Source organism: Haliotis rufescens, unplaced genomic scaffold, assembly GCF_023055435.1.
Source record: "Haliotis rufescens isolate VD_foot unplaced genomic scaffold, xgHalRufe1.0.p SCAF_10, whole genome shotgun sequence".
NCBI lineage: Eukaryota > Metazoa > Mollusca > Gastropoda > Lepetellida > Haliotidae > Haliotis > Haliotis rufescens.
In genome coordinates, this window is record NW_025963780.1 from 44,487,496 (window position 1) to 44,512,289 (window position 24,794).

Here is a 24,794-nt window from a genome sequence, read left to right on the forward strand (position 1 = left end):
CGAGTCCAGACTCATTATTACAGACCATCGTCATACAGCTGGAATATTGCTGACAGGGTCGCAAAACACCCAAGAAACTACACAAAACATGACATTGTCAGAATACTCGCAGTCAAACCAATTATTAGCTCAAAAGGTGTGGCTGTTTTACATAAACCACTAACCCGTGCTTGCCGTTAGAGGCGACTGTTTGTCGTAAGAGGCGACTAACGGGATCGGGTAGTCAGGCTCGCTGACTTGGTTCATGCATGTCATTTTACCCCAATCACGTTGAACGACATTAGTCACTGGATTGTCTGATCCAGACTCAATTATTTACAGACCGCCGTCATATAGCTGGAATATTGCTGAGTGCGGCGTTAAACAACAAACAAACAAACAGGTGAGGCAATCTGACTTTTAAAACGTCGGGATGGGAGTGGAATGAACACATTCATTACTGATGGAAATGTCAAGCTAGGGAGAAACGTGGACCTTGGGTATTCGGGTCATGACATGCCCAGATATATGCAAGCTCTAACTATAAATTCATATATAGCATATTCAGCAGATTCCTAAAATACAGAACGTTAGTTTCATGAAAGTATAAAAAAATGCGTGCGTATGTGAATGTCGTTAAACGTGGTAGTTACGCTGTGAACTATACTTCAGTTATATCACGGCATGTAAACCTAATGTGGGAGAAAAGACCAAAGTAGTGCAGTGGTAGACTTTTACCATTTTGGTGAAACCCACGAGCACTGGATTCGAAAATACACATATATACACAGTCAAGTCAGTAGGTCATTGGCACACCCGAGATATGAAGCGCTACCATATACACGTATAGCCTCTAAAATCAAACAAGTGACGCATTTAACTTCCCGTTATCACTTCCGATGATGTGTGAATAACTATAAACGCATCCTGAAACTAAGTGTACTCAATCTCAAACTTCAGAAACTCACAATCTTTCGTTTGAAACTGACAGCTCACCTAAGCGTGCAGCCCGTGAAACGCATGCAGGGTGTCAAGTTTCCATTGTGTTTGGACCAATATTTATAATAAGACAATACTGATAAGAAACACAAATATATCTGTATGGATAACTTAGTTAATATGTTCGTGTTATACCGTAATCTACGACCAAATCGGAAACAAACAATATCCCCAACTTCATAGAAAACATTTCCGCGTCTGACGCTCAGGTCAGATTTCCTTCCAGAAATGTTTCGGGTAAATATAAAACTTGAAAGCAAAATCGAATTAATGTCCGCTTGTTCGCGATGATAGTTTTAAAAAATCCGACCGATTGATCATGTCTACTACATAACTATCGTAAAGATACACGCAGCTGGCTATATACTGATTGACATAAATAAAGGAACAGGTTAGATTATTGTAGGTCATATCTACGGTGTTGTTCGGTGTTTATACCCACATCAACACAGGTCATTTGGTGCAACATAATTCTCTGGTGGTCACAAGATCTAATTTTCTTCGGGGTAGAAACGAAATTTCATACTAAACCTTCCTGACGTTCCCTAACTTCTTTCAAAGAGCATGGACGTTTTCGTTGTATATACACCTCAACCCTCGATATAGTCCGTTAGTTAGCGAGACAACAGCGTTTTCCCTACCTGTACGCATCCTCGCGACTCCATCTTTTTGACTGCCCCACAGAGAGGAAACAACAGTTAGGTCCGTATTGCACCCTAGATGACAGACACCTTCCTCGCTGTGGCTCACAGTGTCGCCAACATCATTCGGGCAAAGGTTAAAGGTCGTGGGTGATAACGGATAATGTTCATCACACGAGGGACCGTCCCAACATCACGCATGTCTATTAACACAAGCCGCGCTGTTAATAATTCCCCGACCGTTCCTCGCGGGACTGTCGTCAAATAAAGCACCTTATCAGACACAATAGAGTTTTATAACGATCACGCAGATGTAGTTTTGTTGATGCTAGGGATGGTAGGTAATTGGAGTATACTAATGCTATACATGACGCAAAGTAAAGTAGGTTATTCGTCATTTGTTATTGTTAATTCATACCATCTGGTTCACGCGGGGCTTTGATTGACATGGGCATAACCGACTGATGCTACAGTATTGGAATATTTATACAATGTTTGCATGCCTGGATGTTAGACTATAATTTGCACTTGGTATGCTGATTTAAGGACATATATCCCAGGCGATGTAGCAATAGTCTATGATGGTAACATTAATACCTGGAGAATTAGCTATCTGTCGACTGATTAGCAAAATAATCAGTCCAACTAGGTTAATAACGGATTACCACGAAGCTGCCTTGTAATCACGATCGGGGGTCGATGGTGTATAGCCTGATGGTTGGAGCTCGCTCGTCACGACGAATTGGGCATATTATTGAGATATCGTATCGGAGAACATCGCGGAAACGATAACATCCTCATCGGGCATCGACTAACATCTAGTTTCTGAAATGAACATATCGTACGGAAAAAACAGTTGTTCAATTATCTTTGTAAAAATATAATAAAAGGGAGCCCAGAGACTGTCTTCCTGATGCTGCAGTAATCTAGACTTGCCAAACATTATAGACTTGCATGGGCTGTATTTGATAATTATATATTTGTATCAGGGTCTGTAAGACAGACTAAACCCCTTCCAACGCATAATCTTATCCACAAGACCACGATACGGGTCTTCTTTAAGCCCAGACCAACCGTTAACCATCACCCATCGTTAACTATTACCCAAACGTTAACCATCACCCCGCCGTTAACCAACACCCCAGCGTTAACCACCACCCCACCGTTGACCAACACCAAACCGTTAACCATCACCCATCGTTAACAATCACCCCACCGTTAACCATCACCCATCGTTAACCATCACCCCATCGTTAACCATCACCCATCGTTAACCATCACGACCCTGATATCAGCGTGTGAAACAGAATGATTCTTATCAGCCTCCTAAATATCTATGATCGTATCAGGCATGATATCAGACGCTGCATCAAGCCACAAGGTCAAGGTCAGGGGCAACACGATGCCCCAGTCTCCAGTTACATGTCTCTCTGGGCAGAGTAACCGACATTAAGCGATTAGCGAGTCAATTCAGCTGACTCCAGATTGAGATGCGAGTTTCAGACCAGTTCATTACCATGATCGCATCTAATGGAACAACTCTACTTTAATCCGCCGAAAATCTGGAAGGATCTTGTTTTGTAATAAAACTGTCACTCGTGCACCATGACTGTGGAATATGTGTATACTATGAAAACGAAAAAAGGAATTCACGGACTATTTGTTGGTCTTTAAACCTGCCATCAGGCCGGTATCCAGTGGTCATCACGCATTCTGGAGATCCTCACCCACAGCCGAGCTGGCATATAACTAGCACTCAGCAATATTCCAGCTATAAGACGACGGTCTGTAAATATCAGTGGCTTGCTCAGACAAGCCAGTGGTTGACATCTTGTACATCGATCTACGCAACTGGGATATGATGACATGCATCAACCAAGTCAGCGAGCCTGACCACCCGATCCCATTATTCGCCTCTTACGACAAGCATAGTCGCCTCGTGGTAAGTTTAAGCAGATTTGGTGAGTCGAGGCGTATATTTTCATTGAATGCATCATATTAGTCGTGTCAGAATGTCCTGCTCCGTCGTATGTCCCCCTGTCGTCCCTGTCGTCCCTGTTGACAGATGGGGGAAACACATTTCCCCCAGATAATTATGACAAGAGCGACGGTGCGGTCTACTTTCATTCTAGATTCTATATGGCGTCACACATACACATGTGTAGCACCGCAAAGGGACACAACTCTATCCGCGTTAAGTTCACGAACATTTCTGTACAGTGACGTCACATTAACCCCGAAGACCCTCTACAGACGCCAGTTTGGAATATTCGGGTTAAAATAAGACCCCGTTAATCCGGACAGAACATTCCCCGTGACTCAGTCCGAGTCATGGATACGTCGTACTGTTTCTTTCAGAAGATTCAGATGTTCCCCAAGGCAAACGTCCGGAAGACGATCTGTTTACCTGGGTCCGGAATACCGAGGTTCCACTGTACATTATATGTAGAGTGAAACGTCACGTTCAAGATTATTACACTTATATAGCGACGTGTGTGAGTGCGCGTGGCTGTTTCTCCGGACTTATGCCAGTTCCCTAGTGCTAACCCACAGACAAACCATGCCGCGATTTAACATGAATACCCAAGTCAGATACTTAATCGACTCCGAGCCGTCCAGTCCATGTTTTATCCCCTTAAATGCCGAGCGCCAGGCAGGGTAACAACAAATACCTCTCGTTTTTCGTATGACGTGCTCAGGTTATCAAACCACCAACCTTCCGTTCTTCGGGTGGACGCCCCACCACTAAACCACGGAGGCGGTCTTGTATATAATGAGGACCATTGGACCACACCCAGGATTGGCTGAATTGGACATTTGATGTTGGTTCGCAAGGAACGATACCGTCTGGGGTCATTGTCCGGATTTCAAGCATTCAACTCCTCAGAAAAACTTTCAAAAATGTTATGGGAGACATGTGAATAGATTTGATGCATCAGTGACCACAATCATATACAGTTCTCTATTTTGACTTGTACCATATGTCCATATTTGTTCATGTGAAGTCTTGACTTGCCTTTGCATGTGTTTGTGACGGTTGTCACCGGTGGGGCAGGATGCGCTCCCCTTTTCACGAACACCCTGTATCATCACTACTTGATACTTATACATAAACACATGCCGACGGTATAGTTGGAATCGTACATTTGACTCTGATTTTTGCACATATTTAAATGTGTTTGTCATTTTTATTTGAGAAGCGCCAGTGAAAGTTGATGAGGAAGTGTAGAGAGTGCGTGAACAAATACAAGAAGCCCGACAAGGCCACAATCAACGTTCTAGGTTATGTAATTACTCCGTTACTAACAACGGTTACGCTTTGGGATTCGAACTCTATTTTTGTGGCTGACTAGCGAACACTCACCACTCGGCTCGCCTATCGCCCCTTAACACAGGAATAGCTGTTGTTATACTGAAGTCAGTGATTGTATGATCATAGTGACTCATCGATGAGTGTGTACCTGGCACCAGGTGGCGCTGCAGCACACACTGACAGCTGCACGTACTCTGCATCCGCTCACTGGCAACTACGACGCGAGGCTAACATTTAGTCCCAGAAATAAAGTCGTATTTAAAAATATATCTGCAAAATAAAAAACTGGAGCCCAAAACAATGCTTCATTTTAGGCTAGAGCTGAGGCAATCTAGACTTGCCAAGTCATTCTAGACTTGAGCTGGACTCCTTTTTTAATATATTCTGTAGGTTCTGGGGCACAGACTACTTGGACGCAGTCGAAGGAACGAGTGGTTTGGCGAGGTGGCGGAATGTTTTCATCTACTCAACTTGAACAGATCAATTACACCCCACCTGCTACGGTCTGACTTAAAACAAGTGCAAAAACCTGCTACTTTCTGACTTAGATTAAGTGCTAATAGCTGACGACTTATTGTCTTAAACACACATATCATGACCGTCAAGCGAACTGCTACTTTCTGACTTAAAACAAGTGCTAATAGCTGCTACTTTCTGACTTAGAACAAGTGCTAATAGCTGACGACTTATTGTCTTTAACACATATATCATGACCGTCAGGCGAACTATTACTTTCTGACTAAAAAACAAGTGCTATTAGCTGATGACTTATCGCCTTTAATACAAATATCACGACCGTCAGGCGAACTATTACTTTCTGACCTAACATGTGACGACATATTGTCTCTAACAGAAATATCATGGGCGTTAGGGGAACCGTACCGACTTGTTAAAACGCGAGGACGTTGCTTACGACCACGAAGAGGTTGTTGACGCCGTGATAGCGCGAGAATCGCATTGTACTCTCTGCGCGGATGAACCAGGAATAGCCCGGCCCTGTGGGGGGCCAGATTAAAGCGGGACCGCGTCTTTTGATATTTTGAAAAGACTTAATCTGCTAAAAAACGATTTCAAACAGATTTTAAAAACTTTTTCTTCGATGTTGGTTTTGAAGATCATGTAAGTATAATGACACATCTAAACCGATTCGGCTTATGAAAACAACTGTTTGGTTTGATGGGCGTGTATATTTCTGGGGTTGTATTGGTGAGGTTTTTTGTTTGTCATGTAGGCGGTGTTGTTTGTCTTGGGCAGTGTTCTTTGCTTGACATGCGCAGTGTTTGTTGTTTGTCACGTTGGTGGTGTTTGTTGTTTGTTCGTCATGTGGGCAGTATTTGTTAATCGTCTTGTTGGTGGTGTTTGTTAATTGTCATGTTGGCGGTGTTTGTTAATTGTCATGTGGGCGGTGTTTGTTAATTGTCATGTGGGCGGTGTTTGTTAATTTTCATGTTGGCGGTGTTTGTTAATTGTCATGTTGGCGGTGTTTGTTAATTGTCATGTTGGCGGTGTTTGTTAATTGTCATGTTGGTGGTGTTTGTTAATCGTCATGTTGGTGGTGTTTGTTAATTGTCATGTTGGTGGTGTTTGTTAATTGTCATGTTGGCGGTGTTTGCTAATTGTCATGTTGGCGGTGTTTGTTAATTGTCATGTTGGCGGTGTTTGCTAATTGTCATGTTGGTGGTGTTTGCTAATTGTCATGTTGGTGGTGTTTGTTAATTGTCATGTTGGCGGTGTTTGCTAATTGTCATGTTGGTGGTGTTTGCTAATTGTCATGTTGGTGGTGTTTGTTAATTGTCATGTTGGTGGTGTTTGCTAATCGTCATGTTGGTGGTGTTTGTTAATCGTCATGTTGGCGGTGTTTGCTAATTGTCATGTTGGTGGTGTTTGTTAATTGTCATGTTGTCATGTCATAATCACCCATCCTCCCACATAATCACCCATCCTCCTACCCACTCACCCATCCACCTACCCACTCACCCATCCATCCCTCTACCCATCCCCCTACATAATCACCCATCCTCCTACATAATCACCCATCCTCCCACATAATCACCCATCCTCCCACATAATCACCCATCCTCCTACCCACTCACCCATCCATCCCTCTACCTATCCTCCCACATAATCACCCATCCTCCCACACAATCACCCATCCACCTACCCCCTCACCCATCCATCCTCTACCCATCCTCCCACATAATCACCCATCCTCCTACCCACTCACCCATCCACCTACCCACTCACCCATCCATCCCTCTACCCATCCTCCTACATAATCACCCATCCTCCCACATAATCACCCATCCTCCTACCCACTCACCCATCCATCCATCTACCCATCCTCCAACATAATCATCCATCCACCTTCTCACTCACCCATCCACCTACCCACTCACCCATCCATACCTCTACCCATCCTCCCACATAATCACCCATCCACCGACCCACTCACCCATCCACCTACCCACTCACCCATCCATCCCTCCACCCATCCTCCCACATAATCACCCATCCACCTACTCACTCACCCATCCACCTACCCACTCAACGTCCACCCAAACATACATACAAACACCCACCCACGTAACCATCCACCCACCCATCCACCCATTTATCCACCCACCCACCCACCAAACCATCCATCCATTCATCCACCCACCCACCCACCCAACCATCTATTCACCCAACCATTCATTCACCAAGCCACCAAACTCGTCAACCCACATTTATATCGTCGGTCCCTCACCACCTACACATCCCGCATATCCAAGTCTACAGCATCTTGTATCGATGTCAAGCCGGCGTTGCTCTTTAATTCAGATAATAATCTATTACACGTGGTTTCCATGGTCTAGTCTTCTCTGTAATGCCAGGCTAACGTTCAACGCACGACGCTGTCGACGATGATCACGCTAGGAAAACATCCAGTGACGGTTGCTTTCATTAAATGTTTTATACAGATTAAGAGGCATCCAAATATAATATCGTACCGCCCCTCAAGCGTTGCCTGGGTTTCACTGTTGAGAATACTTTACATATAATTCCTGGAACACCAAGAACGACGTCCGGTTAAAGCCGCGTGGTTAAAACGTAAGTGGGTGAATGTTCTTTCAAAACGTAGACAATATTTCATCTGTATGACGGGCGCCTGCATATAATCAAGTCGAGGCCAGGCAAAACAAATGGTTGATATTATAAGCAACGCAGGGGTACGATGGCAAGTAATCAACGAGTCATCAAGTCGGACCCCCCGATCCCCAAGCATTAGGTAGGACGAGGATGGAAACCCTTTCACAACATTTAATTCTAAGGCAGACTGGGTAGCCTAGTGGTTAACGCGTTCGCTCCTCTTAAGACCAGGGTTCGATTCCACACATGGGTACAATGTGTGAAGTCAATTCTTGGTGCCAAAGACCCAATATTTCTGAAAACGGCGTACCGTATACCGACTCACTATTACACTCCATAATACTAACTATAATATTACAATACTCAACAATATATCCTTACATGGTTGTTGTTGTTGTTGTTGTTGTTGTTGTTGTTGTTGTCTTGTCTGTCTGACGTTCCGCACAAAGCCACCGTACTCACGACGTTGTTATTTCGTCAAAGCACGGCTCGCCGGAAGCAGTAACCTGAGTTTCCGTCAATCACTTCCTTTCTCAATTCATTTATGATGCCGTAATTAACGCTCGCAGAAGAGTTGCCAGGGGCAACCAAAAGAAGTAGCCGTTACATCGGAACTGACGACATAACACTTATTTGACGAGGAATCTTCACACACTGACGAGTGGCGTCTTGCGTCGACTACAGCAGGACTGACAATGGCGGGTTTTTTCACTATCACCGCACTGGAAAGAGCATCATTAAGGTATTATTGGGAGGCTCCTTTGGATGAAAATGTGTTTTCTCTGAGGAAGCTTTCAATCCCGTTGACGTATGCCTTTATTACCTTATAAGGGAATTCTATTTTAGGAAGCAGGAGCAGCTTTGTCTTGTTGGTGCAAATCTTACATAATGTGTCTTGCTGCATGAAAACAAACCCTAAGTACTCCCCATATAACGCATCACCCGGCAACACTCACAAAACTAACAGTTATCGATAAACCGAAAAAAAAGTTTTAATTCTGCTCCCTTGGGCAATGTTTGCAAACATCGCACTAATTCAATAACGACACTGTGACAGGCCCAATTACCAATATTTTAGCGTATTAAGTTGCAAACGCTCTCAGCGTCTTTGGAGTTTTCAGTGAAAAACAATCATGTTTGACACAATATTCGATAACACATGCCAGATTTGTTACTGTGTACTGAAGGAGCCATAACGTTAGCATTACCGACATAGTGAGTGAGTGATGTTTTATGCCGCATGCAGAAATATCAACGCCGATGACACTATGAGCTTCACGTATTGTGCCCGTGTGCGGAATCGAACCCGGATCTTCATCGTAATAGGCGAACACTTTAACCACATGGCTACCATATGACACGCTTACTCCTCTACTATGATAGGTCTGTTTCCTGTGTAAAGTCATGTTTCCAAAACCGCTTCCGTGGTCTAGAGGTAGAGCGTCCGCCTGGAGAGCGGAAGGTCCCGGCTCGATCACCTGCCGCGTCATACCAAAAGACCTTTAAAGATGGTACTTGTTGTTACCCTGTCTGGCGCTCGGCATTAAGGGGCTAAAACAAGGACTAGTCGGCTCGGAGTCAGTATACTGTGTCTGAGTGGGGTATCCATGTTGAACTGCGGCATGGTATCTCAGTGGACAAGCACTATAAATCGGCATCAGTCCGGACTTGTACAAGCAGCCACACAAACACACTAACGTGCATGCACGTCGCTATATAAGTGCATAAATCTTGGACGCGACGTTAAACCCAATTTCACCTCACCCCATGTTTCCCCATTAAACCTAAGGCGTAACGTGGCTCAATGAGTAGCCTGTCTCCTAGACACAAGACAATATAAATAATATTGAAAAAGGAATCCAACTCAAGTCTAGAATGATTTGTCAAGTCTAGATTGACTCAGCCGTAGGCTTTTTTCATCACTGTTCAAGGCTCCATTTGGATTATATTTTTCATATTTTAGATATAGATTCTTAAGAAGCTAACTATGTTTCTGTGTCTGATTGTAAGCCTACTCAGGTAGCTATGTGTGTTATCAGCTGAATATAGCCATCATTTCCAGTGAGAGTGGGCAGTGTGTTTCACAACAATGGAACTTTATCTCTACAACCTGCAACTTATAGGCTTGATCGATTCACGCCGTAAAACTTTCAACCAAATCACACTTCAAAACAATCCCTATTTTAGTTTGCCATACAATTAGCATTGGGGTGACACACTATTCCAATGAACGCTCAGTCGGAAGATGGAAGAATTTGGTTAAGATTGCTTCGCAGTATTTCACCAATACCCAGGCAAGGGGAATGTGGTTCAAGTGTCTTAAACTACGGGTTAGCGGGCGATTGGGCCACTGGGCTAAATCATTGAGGAATGTCCGCTAGTGTCAGAAGCAGCATTGTTAGAAGGAATGTTCTGCCAATGCCGTAGTATTGTCAGAAGGAATATCCCGCTAGTGCCGTGGTATTGTCAGAAAGAATATCCCGCAAGTGCCGTGGTATTGTCAGAAGGAATATCCCGCTAGTGTCGTCGTATTGTCAGAAGGAATATCCCGCTAGTGCCGTGGTATTGTCAGAAGGAATATCCTGCTAGTGCCGTGGAATTGTCAGAAGGAATATCCCGCAAGTGCCGGGGTATTGTCAGAAGGAATATCCCGCTAGTGTCGTGGTATTGTCAAAAGGAATATCCCGCTAGTGCCGTGGTATTGTCAGAAGGAATGTCCCGCCCCTGTCGTGGTATTGTCAGAAGGAATATCCCACTAGTGCCGTGGTATTGTCAGAAGGACTGTTCTCCCAGTGCCGTGGTATTGTCAGAAGGAATATCCCGCTAATGCCGTGGCATTGTCAGAAGGAATATCCCGCTAGTGCCGTGGTATTGTCAGAAGGAATGTTCTGCCAGTGCCGTGTTATTGTCAGAAGGAATGTTCTGCCAGTGGCGTGGTATTGTCAGAAGGAATATCCCGCCAGTGCCTTAGTATTGTCAGAAGGAACACAGGCATGGTGTCGACAACACACCGTAATCTGGACGAATCCTGGCATTCGAATCCAGTATCATCGGATCCTGGCACGACTAAGGGGCGCAACATTGCACATCGAATTGTCGTGTGTGAGCAGGTTGTAAAACTTGCTGAGTAAGTCGGGAGGGGGATGTGATCACGGGCAGTTGATGTATCATCTGTCACTCTGCGGGGGTCACAGAGGATAGTCGTTCCTTTACTCCCAGTCCATGAATCAACGCTGACCGTTAAGTAAACACGCAAGCCTGACCCGGGGGAAACAGCTGTTAATGGCCTCGCGGTCAGTGCTACGAATGACCTGTAACACCCATTGTGTCAAACTCTGGATAAATCGATATATTTTTCTATGGCTCAGAGGATTTCGAGTAAATGGAACGTTGGTGTACACATTTGTAAGCTAAATTTTCGCAATATTTCAGCAAAATTGAAGCAGGGTATGGAGTCATCCAACAGATCTCCAGCGTCCGACCTCGAATCAGAAGGTCAAGGTTAAACACTCCGGATACCTCGGGAAAAGGGTGGTGCTTATTCGTCACCACTCGCATCTTTTCTACCATTCGGCTTATCCCGAGTTGGTCACGAATGGGGTGCAGGTGACGGGGCGAGTGGGGACGAGTAAAATGGGGTGCAGGTGACGGGGCGAGTGGGGACGAATGGGGTGCAGGTGACGGGGCGAGTGGGGACGAGTAAAATGGGGTGCAGCTGTTTCTTTGGCCGAAGTCTGAGACTGTAAACCCTCGAACCTACACCTTGTCTTGTGAGGATTGGGTGGTTTCAATGGTGTAGTTTGTTGATTGCATGGTGTGGTAAACCGTGGATCATGACATCAACCAAAGGGTTGCTTGTTCCAGACTCCATTATAACTGTGGGTAAACATAAATGTGAAACAGGCTGTCGCTTTCAGAAACCATGTCGCCGCATCTACATTTAGTTTTATATTAAGCGACCCGTGAAGACCCGGGGTAGAATAGGTCTTCAGCAACCCATACTTGCCGTAAAAGGCGACTATGTTTGTCGTGAGAGGCGACTAACGGGATCGGGTGGTCAGGCTCGTTGACTTGGTTGATGCATGTCATCGTATCCCAATTGCGTGGATCGATGCAAATGATGTCAATCACTGGATTGTCTGGTCCAGACTCGATTATGTACAGACCGACGTCATATAGCTGGGAGACTTCTGATTGCGGCGTTAATCAACAGACAAACAGCCAATATCATTTAACAATTTTGACAGGATCATGTGGTTCCTTTGATGTGTGGCTGGTTAGCTCTGAGCTGAAACAGTAGAGAGCATCGTCTTCAGTAATTTGATATATTTGTTGTCACTTAAATGCATCTTCTGCCTCAGTATTCAGTATTTGTTTGAGTGAGGATCTCGCCTTGGGATGCACAAGGGAAGGGTGGCAGAGAACTGATAACTGCAGCAATACTGGAGGATGTCTAACACCGCACTCAGCAATGTTCTAGTTATCGCGACGTTCTGTAAATAGTCGAGCCTCGACGAGGCAAACAGGTGGTGGATGGTATGAGCAACACTCGCGCAGGTAAATGACACATAATCAAAACAGTGCCTTTCGCGAACGTACAACAAGTGTTGGTTACAGGGACCTTTTCTGCTATAGGCTGAGAAAGGCACCACATGTGCTGATCCAGAGAGTGAGTGAGTGAGTTTGATTTTACGCCGCTTTTAGCAATATTCCAGCAATATCACGTTAGGGGACACCAGAAATGGGCTTCATACATTGTAACCATGTCAGTCGGGAATCGAACCCGGGTCTTGGGTGTGACGAGCGAACGCTTTAACCACTAGGCTACCCGTCCGCCCCTGAACCAGAGTGTGCAGCGGTTGCACTCCCTATTTTTCAGACGCCCAATTCGTTAGCATATCCTTTGTGTTGGTTAACTTCGTGACCAAGGTAATTATATATATTCTACCATAGTAATTACATGCACGCTCCTTTTTCATAATCAGATGTGCCTCTGTCGTGATATAGCTGGATTAGAGCTAAATGCGGAGTAAAACCATACTCCATCACTCACTTACAATCCTATAGATTCGCCTCTGCACACTCCTATCGTCTCCTACTCCAAAGTGCCGAGTCATGGTATTTACGACGAGGTAAACAAATGGTTTAATATACCCCTGGGGACATCTATTGCCCAAAATTGCCCTGTTGTCTTGTACATCAGCTCAGCTGGGCGAGCCCCGTCGGGACATCTACCGAGGTGGTGACCCCGGACATCGGACGTGACCGACACAATCAACGTATACAGGGACACATTGCAACATCCACGTGTTAACTGACCACACCATGCACGAATATCGATATCACGTGCAGCACGAGCTTTGTCCATTTGGCCTTTGGATTTAGAGGTCAAATAGAGCATGCTTCATTGCGGCTCCTACTGTCGACACGAGGCAGATCCTGAGAGGGTGGGACGGTTGTTAGATCTCACTAATATGCTGGCTGAACTTGTTTAAGGGAGTGGTACCAGCCGAGACGATGCTCGGATTCCAAAACAAGTGTTGCGAGTATTTGTAGAGGGAAGATTACTCCAGGAATATAAGATGAAAGTAATGCGGATCACTATAAGCTAATCACGGCCAGATACTAATGAAGAACTACATAGATCGGAAAGACTTCTCTCGCAACCTCCGCATCTTTCCGTAATAAATATGGTATTCCTGATCACTCGTCATTCTTGCATCTTTCAGAAAGGGGCGAGTGTTGACGAATGTACCAAAAGGGTTTGTGCCAGAATGGCGCGAATCGCAGGACAAGAAGGGTTTCTTGAGGTCACTGTAATTGGGTGATTGGGGGTCGGGTTCGTCTGTCTTACAGACCCTGATACAAATATATATCAAATACAGCCCATGCAAGTCTATAATGTTTGGCAAGTCTAGATCACTGCAGTATCTGAAAATGAAGAGAGTCACTGGGCTCCTTTTTATTATATTTTTATTAAAATAACTGAACAACTGTTTTTTTATGTACGATATGTTCATTTCAGAGACTAGATGTTAGTCTAGGGGTCGGGGTCTGGGGTCCAGTATCAGCCTATCCGGTGTCAATTGATGTTTTGAAACATTGGTTTGTTCGTTTGTTGTTTAACGCCGCACTCGACAATATTCCAGCAATATAACGGCGGTCTGGACCACAGAATCCAGTGGTTGCCATCATGAGCATCGATCTACACAACTGGGATACGATGACATGCATCAACCAAGTCAGCAAGCCTGACCACCCCATCCCGTTAGTCGCCTTTTACGACAAGCATAGTCGATTATTACGGCAGGCATGGGTTGCTGGGGACCTATTCCCTACCCGGAACTAGAACCATCTTTCAATGTCGTTTGTTATGACGCATCCGGGGTTCGAACCACCGACCTTCCGTTCTCCGGGCAGACGCTCTATCCACTAGACCACGGAGGCGGTCCCGTCAATATATGGCAGAATCCATTGCAGTCAATAATTGAGCTCATCTGGAGACAGCATATCCTCCTCATGTAGATGGAATACGGCGCACCATTCTGACACATATATATCTATACCAAATGGAATAATTCAATAATCATAATTCCATTATTTGCCATCCACTTTGAATTCTATAGAGATAGAATGAAATAGTTAATGTCCAAAACGATTTTAAAACGAGTACCAGTGCATTAAATTCACTCAAGCAAGAGTGACGTTAGACAGCACAGTACAGGGTTATATACAGCTGATAGAGGTTAACAAAACAACACGAGAGTATACATGAAAGGGGTTTTCAACAACAAAAGATAATGTTACAACTATTAGATGTTTGTTTATTTGTTGTTTAACGCCGCGCTCAGCAATATTCCAGCTATATGACGGCGGTCTGTAAATAATAGAGTCTGGACCAGACAATCCTGTGATTGACATCATGAGAATCGATCCACGTAATTGGGATGCGATGACATGCATCAACCAAGTCAGCAAGTCTGACCACCCGATCCCGTTAGACGCCTCATACGACAAGCATAGTCGCTTTTTACGGAAAGCATGGGTTGCTGAAGAGCTATCTACCCCTGATCTTCGCGGGTCAGTTTTCAAAGTAGACAGTTCAGCTTTTAAACTATTTGATGTAAATAAACCTGTACTGTCTTACTTCACTCTTGCTTGACAACGGTATAAGGATCAGTACCGAAACGTCGCATCATTGTAAAATAAAGAGATGGTCATCCATCAAATATAGATCGTCTTTAACGTGAAATAGATTAACAGACATGTAATCATTTGCAGCTGCAAAAGCAACAACATGGGCTTGCTCTCAAAATAATTTCAATTCGAAAAATGTAATAAATGTGTTTGAGCCTAAGGAAACGACTACATACGATTTATCTTCACATTGATAGACAACATGACAATGTGATTAGCGCCGGATGTAGCGAGTGTATATATTGATTACATCATTTGCCGCCGTACCAGAATCATCACAGATGTTGCATTATTGTGTCTACAGTATCACTTTCAGCTGTGCGTCATTCCACCTCTAATTAACCCCTGAATATATTATGTTATATATTTCATTATGCCGACAAGCAGATTTGACATGTACATATGCTTGTTGTTGGTATGTGCGCATGTGTGGACCTATACTAGAAAATATGCACATATAAGCCCCGATGCCGAATATCATCTTTCATAAATGCACATACAACTAGAATGACTGATATATGCATGCTTGCGTGTGTGCTTGTGTGCTTGTGTATAGTTTTTCAGTTGCCACGGGAACATGCATAACGGTGTGATATAGCGTGATATCACATGAGAATATACCTTGTATACATATTCTGAAATGGGTAGATACATTGTACTCTGTATAAGTCGTGTCCGGGAAGGAAAATCGAAGAGCGAATCTTGCAGCGACTCGCGGCGAGGAAAGTCGAAGACAGGTGACTGAAGTGTAGATGAATGAAATAGGGGATGTGATAAAAAGCTCTTGGGAAATTAAATCGCCTCACTTTATATTTCCTCGCCATAAAACATTGATGTTTCCAGTATTCACGTCACAGTCGAGCAAGGACTCAATTAATATTGGCTTATTCTAATTATAGTATATCCCCGTGTTGTGACGACAGAAGAATCGGGTAACATGGTGGTTTAGGCTGGCTCGAGGGCCAAACAAACAGGAATGTGTCTACATCTACACAGTGTCACATCACGGGGGACTACATAGGCCTTGACAAGGCTGTGAGATGGCGTCTCTGACGAAAGTAGGCCGATGTCACTTGGAGACGAGGTCTATCTGCTACAAGTGAGTGAGTATGGTTTTACGCCGCTTTTACCCAATATTACGGCGGGGGACACCAGAAATGGGCTTCACACATTGTACCCATGTCGTGAATCGAGCGCGGGCCTTGAACTACGGACTGACGAGCGAACGCTTTAACCACTAGGCTACCCGACCGCCCCCTATCTGCTACGAAGACATTGTCTATCTATTGTGAAGACTTGATCTATCTACCATGAAGACGCACTCTATCTTCAATGATCGAGTGAGTGAGTGAGCAACATCACGACAGGGGGCACCAGAAATGGGATTCACACATTGTACCCATGTGGGGAATCGAACCCGGTTCTTTGGCGTGACGGGCCAACGCTTTAACCACTAGGCTAACCCACCGCCCCCTATCTACTACGAAGACTTGGTCTATCTGCTATGAAGACTTGGTCCAGCTGCTATGAAGACTTGGTCTAGCTGCTGTGAAGACTTGGTTTATCTGCTATGAAGACTTGGTCCAGCTGCTATGAAGACTTGGTCTAGCTGCTATGAAGACTTGGTCTATCTGCTATGAAGACTTGGTCTATCTGCTAGAGATGGCCACAGAGACACAGCATTGTAGAGATTATATCAGTACACTGGCGAGGGTACAATGGCACGTGGTGACTGCCACGTGCACACCCTGGGCGTGGCAGACACTTGACGTTCTGCTGTCACACAACGGATTAGTCTCGGGGATGTTTGCTCGCATCAGGACGTGTTGATAGTATTAATAGGAAACACGACAAGCTTGCACTAGTCGGAGTCCCTGTGACTGGACTTTTGAGGATGGAAACGAGCGAGCGAGTGAATGCTGCAGGAAAAAGCTCAGTCACGGGGAGGGGGACTATATATTTGAGTCAGGAGCGGCCAAACCAGTGACCGAAAGCATGAGCACCGACCGGGGTCACGGTGACAAACAGTCGGCCAAATCACACAGCTTGACGATGGGGTCCTCATTATACCGAGGTCTTGCAATTGGAAATATTAACTGAAGCGTTTTTGTATTGAATATCACTGCTATTGAGTTATAATGAGTATACACCAGAGCTGATTGTACATACTTAACGTGGCCGTAAGTATGTGCCCAAGTGAATCTCACAAGCACGCTTGCAGTAAAGACAAATCAAGGGTAATATTCCAGGCGAATCTGATATTCCAGTGTGTGAGTGAGTGGGTGGCTAGGTGAGTGAGTAATTGGGTTTAAATGTTTTTAACATCATATCAACTATATATTATATACTGTATAGTATAGCGTATTTAGCTTGATGTGGGAGAAAACAAGAGGAAAACGTTTATGATTTGGGCAAAACTCGCCAGCACCGGGAAGGTACTGTATAACAGAGCATCATAATGGGACAACCAGCATATCCTGGTATTGTCAAGGGGCACAACTGTGCACAACTAATTGCGACAATTAGGCCACCCGTGTCCCCGCATACAGCCTGATTGCTGTCAGTGTGTTTGTGTGGGGGTTGTTTATATTGTTAGCAATATTAAAGCTATATGGCGGTGATCTGAAAATAATAGAATCTGAACCAAACAATCCTGTGATTGATATTCTGAGCAACGATCTACGCCGTCGGGGTACGATGACACACCATCAACCAAGTCACCGAGCCTCATCACCACAACCTGATCGCCTCTTACGACCAGATTAGGCTGCTGGGCCCGGTTCTACAAAGCGATCGTAGCGCTACGACTGTCTTGAGTCTATGTTGAAGGGAACTTACGATCATCTGAGCGCTACGATAGCTCGTGGAAAGGGGCCATGGGGACCTCTTCTAACTCGGAATACCCAAGGGATGATTTCTGTAAGTAGTGAGTGAGTTGTGTTTAACGCCGCTTTTAACAGTATTCCAGTTATATTGCGGCGTGTCAGCTTAATGTGGGAGGAAAGCCCGAAGTGATGCAGGTCTCGGACGTTTACGACTTCGGTGAAACCCACGAGCACGGGTATGGTGCTGACAAACCTAGAAACATAATCGGGGTGAATCGGGATTCGAACCAAACATAGATTTCTGGCGTCCCCAATGGACGCAACTATGCACAGCGAATAGCGGCGCCTTAACCGACAGGGCCACCCGTGCCCCTCTGTCGGTAGTGAGCGGCTCGTACGCCTGATAACAGGCAGATATATGATACGTAATGCATACGTGCGCCAGTAGGGGGCGTGAACGTCTACGTCAGCGTCGGGTGTTGATAACGCGGATGCAGTTGATGCCAACATGCCGACCGTTGATACTGGGGGAAGGGGTTGGGGACGTTTGGGTTTGTTTGTAAATAAATATTGGGGAAAAAATAAAGGTTGTCTAAAATGAGAAAGTCCACATTGAGACGAGCTAACATTGAGACAAGCAAGAATTTAGTCAAGCCAACTTTGAGATACGCCAACACTGAGACAAAACAACATTGAGACAAAAGAACGTTGAGACAAGCCAATACTGATATAAGTCAACATTGTGACAAGGCAACACTGAGACGAGCCAACATTGAGACAAGCCAACACTGATATAAGCCAAAATTGAGACAAGCCAACTTTGAGGCATATTGAATATGTAAATCCGAACTTGTAGTTGAACAAAAGTTGGATAATTTATGAAGTTTTTACATAAATTATCCAACTTTTTTAATCAGTTTAGAACACCATGAAGTTTACGCGAGAGAAGTGATGTTGGTGATGAATTTCATGCACGTTTCCATTATATTTGTATTCCATCGTAAAAGCTGATAAATGATGATATAACAATAAGCCAAATAAGTAAAAATGCCACAGTTTGTTTAACAATGCAAACATTGTATAAAAAGTGTGTAAAACAAATTAGATTTAATCCTCTGGGTAAATAATATGTACACTGTATTTATGTCAACTTACTTAAATATATTTATGTATGATTTTCAAATGCCACAGTCTGTGGCCAGAAAAGCAAATAAAGTTGTATTCAATATCAGGGGATGTCATATCAACAAAGAATCCAAGTCAGGGGAGGGTCATGGTCATGGTTGACTGAGTTTACAGGTGCTTCCCCGTACCTTTCAAAGTCTGATTCAGGCTGTAAGCGAACTGTGAGACCAGCTTTGACAATGGCTTGTCCTCCGCGGTCCACTTCACACACCTGCACACGGCAACCTGGCCGTGGTGTAGACTGGAGCCAGTCTCCGTCTCCAAATATCAAAACAAATCCAAGATACGTGAACTATTCTGAAGGGTTCTGATTGATTCCGCGAAGGGGAGATAATCAGGAATCTACTTTTATCTGTTGATAAAATCACGGACAGCTTGCTTGAGGTCATCTGAGATTTGTTTTCTTACGATAGATATAGACTTAATGCAGTCTATGTTTGAAGAGGAACACAGACATAAACACGCGACGTCGCGTCATTCTTAAGAATAGAAATGTTATAGAGTTTCACAAAACGTGACCCAGGAAGCATTGCTTTTAACGGTTGGCATACTTCTAACACACCGCTCAAAGCTACACTGGTTTAACTCGCGTACACCTGTAATCGTCTTGATCCATGGATAGGGATTTAGTATTTAAGTATACTCAATATATATATATATTGACTACTTCATGTCCGTTATTCAGTTATGGCCTGATGAGACTCGTACGTGGTACGAGTTGAAACCGCTAGCCTATTAAAACTGTGTTCAATCTTACTCCACTTATTTAATTATTACTATATATATATATATATATATATATATATCTATATATAATATAATATAATATAATATAATATAATATAATATAATATTCATGACACCTCTCCAAAAACAGAGGGCTGGTTGGGTAGCCTAGTGGTTAAAGCGTTCGATCGTCACACCGAGGACCCGGGTTCGATTCCCGACATGGGTACAATGTGTGATGCCCACATTTCTGTTGTCCCCCGTCGTGATATTGCTGGAATATTGTTACAAGCGGCGTAAATCCATACTCACTCACTCACTCACTCCAAACACAAAAGAATCAATGGTCGCTCCAATAGCCACGTGGTTGAGATTAACGCAGTTTCGTGTACCATCCTGTCCTGCCACTAATTTCGTATACCATAACGACAATTTCAAATCAGTTGAATTAATTAAAAATTGACGCTTTAATTCGGGACACTATTCCAAACTTACAAATCCATTATCAACGTTTACGTTAAGGTCAAGGCTGCCGCCATGTTGTGTTGTGTCATGTGATAGTCACGTGCACAAAGCTTGTTCAAATATGGATTCCTGACCGAGATGCACTGTGGGATTGAGGCGAGTCGAAAGACAGGTTTCGGTCACTTGTGTGCCAATCATAGCCACACATCTACAGATCGTGTCGGCAAGCCACGCGGACCCAGGGGCCTTAACATAAGCCTTGTCACAGGACTGAGTAAGACACCATCAACCGCTTAGTAGAACACGTATCCTGGCCGGCATTACATCGCGGTAATATATGTGAGAAGTGATCTTTGGGGAAAATCCTAATAGGGGTCAGTTAATCGATAACCAATCAGTCATCTCTGATCTGGATGAGAGGACTGGTCCTGGTCCTGGTCCTTTTGGACCTCACGTGGTTGTCAACAAGTGATGTACATTGTGTTTCCGTGGGGGGATCGTACCGGGTTGTTTTGCGAGTGGGAGAACGCTAGATCATCCAAACGCCCATTTTAACACAGCTATAGGGTGTTGACATATAAGCTTGTCCTCAATCTTCTAAGTAACCCTATCCGTGTTAAGTAGCTTTTTTCTAGGTTTGGATTGGTCGGATCGTCGGCCATCACAATCCTCTTGGGTGGGGTTGGACGGTCGCTCTTACGCCATTTGTCACCATCGGGAGAATCGAACTCGGGCAAACGGCGTACCGAGCGAACACTTGAACCACAAGACCCATGTCACTATTCACATCACCCATTTTGACCACAAAATCCCCGATCGGTGTATTCTAACGACAGAGATTAGGTACACATGATCTTTCCTCGGACAGCCCATGGAGATAACTACAGTTGATCTCATGTCAACAGATCCCTGTCAACAGAGTTTATAAGGCTACATGACTGTTGTAAACATGACATTTGTACATACCCTTATGTCTACGTGAAGGTTCAGGGGTAGAATAGGTCTTCAGCAACCCGTAAGAGGCGACTAACGGGATCGGGTGGTCAGGCTCGCTGACTTGGTTGATGCATGAAATCAATCCCAATTGCGTGGATCGATGCTCATGATATCAGTCACTGGATTGTCTGGTCCAGACTCGAATATTAACAGACCGCCGTCATGTTGCTGGTATATTGCTGGGTGCGGCGTTAAACAACAAACAAACAAACAAAATATTTACATGAATGCTTGTCTAAGTTTTCGGTTACATTAAATTATATAGGTGGTGTTTTCTTCCCGCGAAGATCCGGCTGTCCTTTGATAACGCATAGCCATGCATAACATACGCCAGGCAAGTACTCTGTGATCATAACATTAGTCACAAAGACCAGCGACTACTTTAACACAATCACCTTTAAGTCGTTCTTCTCAACATGCATGTATGCGTTATTTTTGTAGCTCTCTCACGCTCTGATTGCTAGTGAGTGCTTGTTTGTTGTGAGTTTGATGTTTGATATATACTGAACAAAATAAGTTAGGGACCATGACTGTTTTGGGGGATATCTTTTTTAATACTGTGCTCAGTGTTCACCACAGAATTATCCCCTAGAAAATTCATGATCCATAACTTTTTATGTTCAGTATAGTATTAAAGTGAGTGAGTGAGTATGGTTTTACGCCGCTTTTAGCAATATTCCAGCATTATCACGGCGGGGGACACCAGAAATGGGCTTCACACATTGAACCCATGTCGGGAATCGAACCCGCGTCTTCGGCGTGACGAGCGAACGCTTTAACCACTAGGCTACCCGACCGCCCCTTAGTATTAAAGGGAATGAGTGAGTGAGTATGGTTTTACGCCGCTTTTTGCACACTTCCAGGAATGTCACGGCGGGGGACACCAGAAATGGGCTTCACACATTGTACCCATGTGGGGTATCGAACCCGGCCTTCGACATGATGAAGAAACACTGTAGAGTTACACCCCGCCCCGACACAACACAATCACATAATATCAATAAGAAAGGTGGTTGAAACATTAAACCAATGGTGAGTGAGTGAGGGAGAGGACTTTAGCGCCGCTTCCATCAGTTTATCAGTTATATATTACCACGTGCCAGATTGGTTTGGCAGGAAGACCCCAAATGATGGGCATAATAAGGGCAAATCTAGCATTCGAGGCCCTTATCATAGGACCCTGCCACGCCTAAGGGAGGTAACCCTGCCCAGCGAATCGCAGTGGCTTACACGACCAATTAAAGATAACATCGAAGCTAAATTATATGTTTGGGTCACGTCACACGACTGTTTACAGTCTGTTTACTCGACGCCAAAAGAATCGCGATTCATACCTACATATAGACAAGTATGTTCCTTAATGTCTGTTAGTTGTTTAACGCCGCACTCAGCAATATTCAAGCAGTATGACGGCGGTCTGTAAATAATCGAGTCTGGACCAGACAATCCAGTGATTCACATCTTGAGCATCGATCCACGCAATTGGGATAGATGACGTGCATCAATCAAGTCAGCGAGCCTGACCATCCGATCCCGTTAGTCGCCTCTTACGAATTGCTGAAGACCTATTCTACCCCGGATCTTCACGGGACATGTACGTTAAGAAGAGATGTTTCTATTGTTTACCACTTAATGAAAAACTAACAATCAGTCAAGTGTCAGCACAAAGTGTTTTTATTCTTATCCCGATATGCTGCACGTGATTTCCAAACTTTACACGCTAATCCTGCACGGGACAAATGGTGCATCTCGAGTCATGGATCTATGACATCACATGTGATGCGTCCCTGAGCGTCCATTAACACAACATACAAGTATGTTCGACTGAGCGCCGAACCAATCTAATAGCTCTATTAACCAACAAGTATGGTATTCGCGTTTCTTTTGTCGGTCAGTTTATGCATCCAATAAACCCACACTGGGATCAAACCCAGACTGCATGTACGACGGTCGAACCAATGAGCCACTGGCCCACCAGACCTAGCTGTGACATTGTAAACCATCCTCTCCATGTCAAACAGCTCCCATAACACGTGTCATCAATAATCAATAGACACGTGCACATACATAACAATTCCTCGCTCCACCCCTCACACAACCACCCCAGTCACAGCTGGCAAGATGTAGATATGAAAGCTCACCCCACCAGCGTCCACATCGCCGTTGTGGCGGTATTGATCAAAGCCGCCGGAGAAAGGTGACAGCCCAGTACAGAACCTACACTACATATTATACTAACTGACTATCTGTCGATGATAAAATACTTTTCTTCTTGACTACCCCGCCTCCACAGCGGTCGACGGAGACATTCCAGGACGACACTGTTTGCATAGCAAGAGTGTTAAGGGGGAGTCTGCTCCTTCGCGATGATAAGAACACACACTGTCCCAACACGATATTTCTACACTTTCTGTTCACGCAATATAATTTACCTGTGCAGGTGTGTGAACGACGTTATTACCATAATCAATCTCGTTTCTATTGCTTTTTCAAATGTGCATATATATGTACCGCCTGAGGCGAACACAAAGTAAAACGTGGGTTACATGATTGCATGTGTGACAGACTTGCTTACATCACGATAGTCATGTCATAAAACATTCATACACCAGGATGTGGGAAACAATATTCAAGGAATGTTTTGCTCGAACAGAGGTCCCCAACAGCGCTAGTCTCATACAGCCGTGTGTCCCATGTGTGCATAGCATGTTAAACATAGTGACTTTATTTTATATATCAATCATATATGCTTTGTACTTACAGCTAACAATAATCTAGGTAGGGTACGAAATACATATTTTTATGTGATTAATATATGACCAGTAGAGAAACGGCGTTACTGAGTTGGGGGCGTATCGTGAGGAATTCAGAGCGTGGAAATAAACACCGGCGAACGGGGTGAGGAGAGACTTAGGGCAACCAAAATACAACACTGACTTCGACTTTCTTACCTGGATTCTTGGATCCAAATCGTCATTAACGTCCACATCGTCAATGGTATCGTCCATTCTGCTGACAACTAACTATCCGCTGTCCCCACTCTGACAACACATGGGTTCGTATTCCGATCGACTCCTTCTTGCTTGGCTGTTCTTTGAGAGGCAGTCACTCACAGCGCGGTCCGTCACGATCAGCGCTCAACTCTGACCTGTGACATAACTTCACCTTTGACCTACATGGCACGGTATGGTTTCCCGCTCTAGATGGACTAAAACAATACCCCGTGCGGCTGATCGTGGAATGTGTTACACTACAATAGCCGAGATACGACAGGAATTTGTAAATTATTGTAATTACTGCCCGCGCGAAGCGTTGGGAAATGTCAGCTGAGCGCTGTGA

The 24,794-nt window shown here is 44.4% G+C and overlaps 1 protein-coding gene across 2 annotated transcripts in view; it reads right to left on the bottom strand.

Moving 5' to 3' along the window:
• Nucleotides 1-24,765, bottom strand: part of LOC124121813 (SH3 domain-binding protein 5-like) — a 39,096-nt gene extending 14,331 nt beyond the window's left edge. The window contains exon 1 of one of the 2 annotated variants that reach the window (XM_046484889.2): nt 24,407-24,765. In XM_046484889.2, coding sequence (XP_046340845.2) covers nt 24,407-24,463 — 57 coding nt within the window. In that variant the 5' untranslated portion in view covers nt 24,464-24,765. Of the gene's footprint in view, nt 1-1,619; nt 1,763-24,406 lie in introns of those variants that run through there. The other variant, XM_046484890.2, reaches the window with a different exon arrangement.
• Between the last annotated feature and the right edge of the window lie 29 nt (nt 24,766-24,794).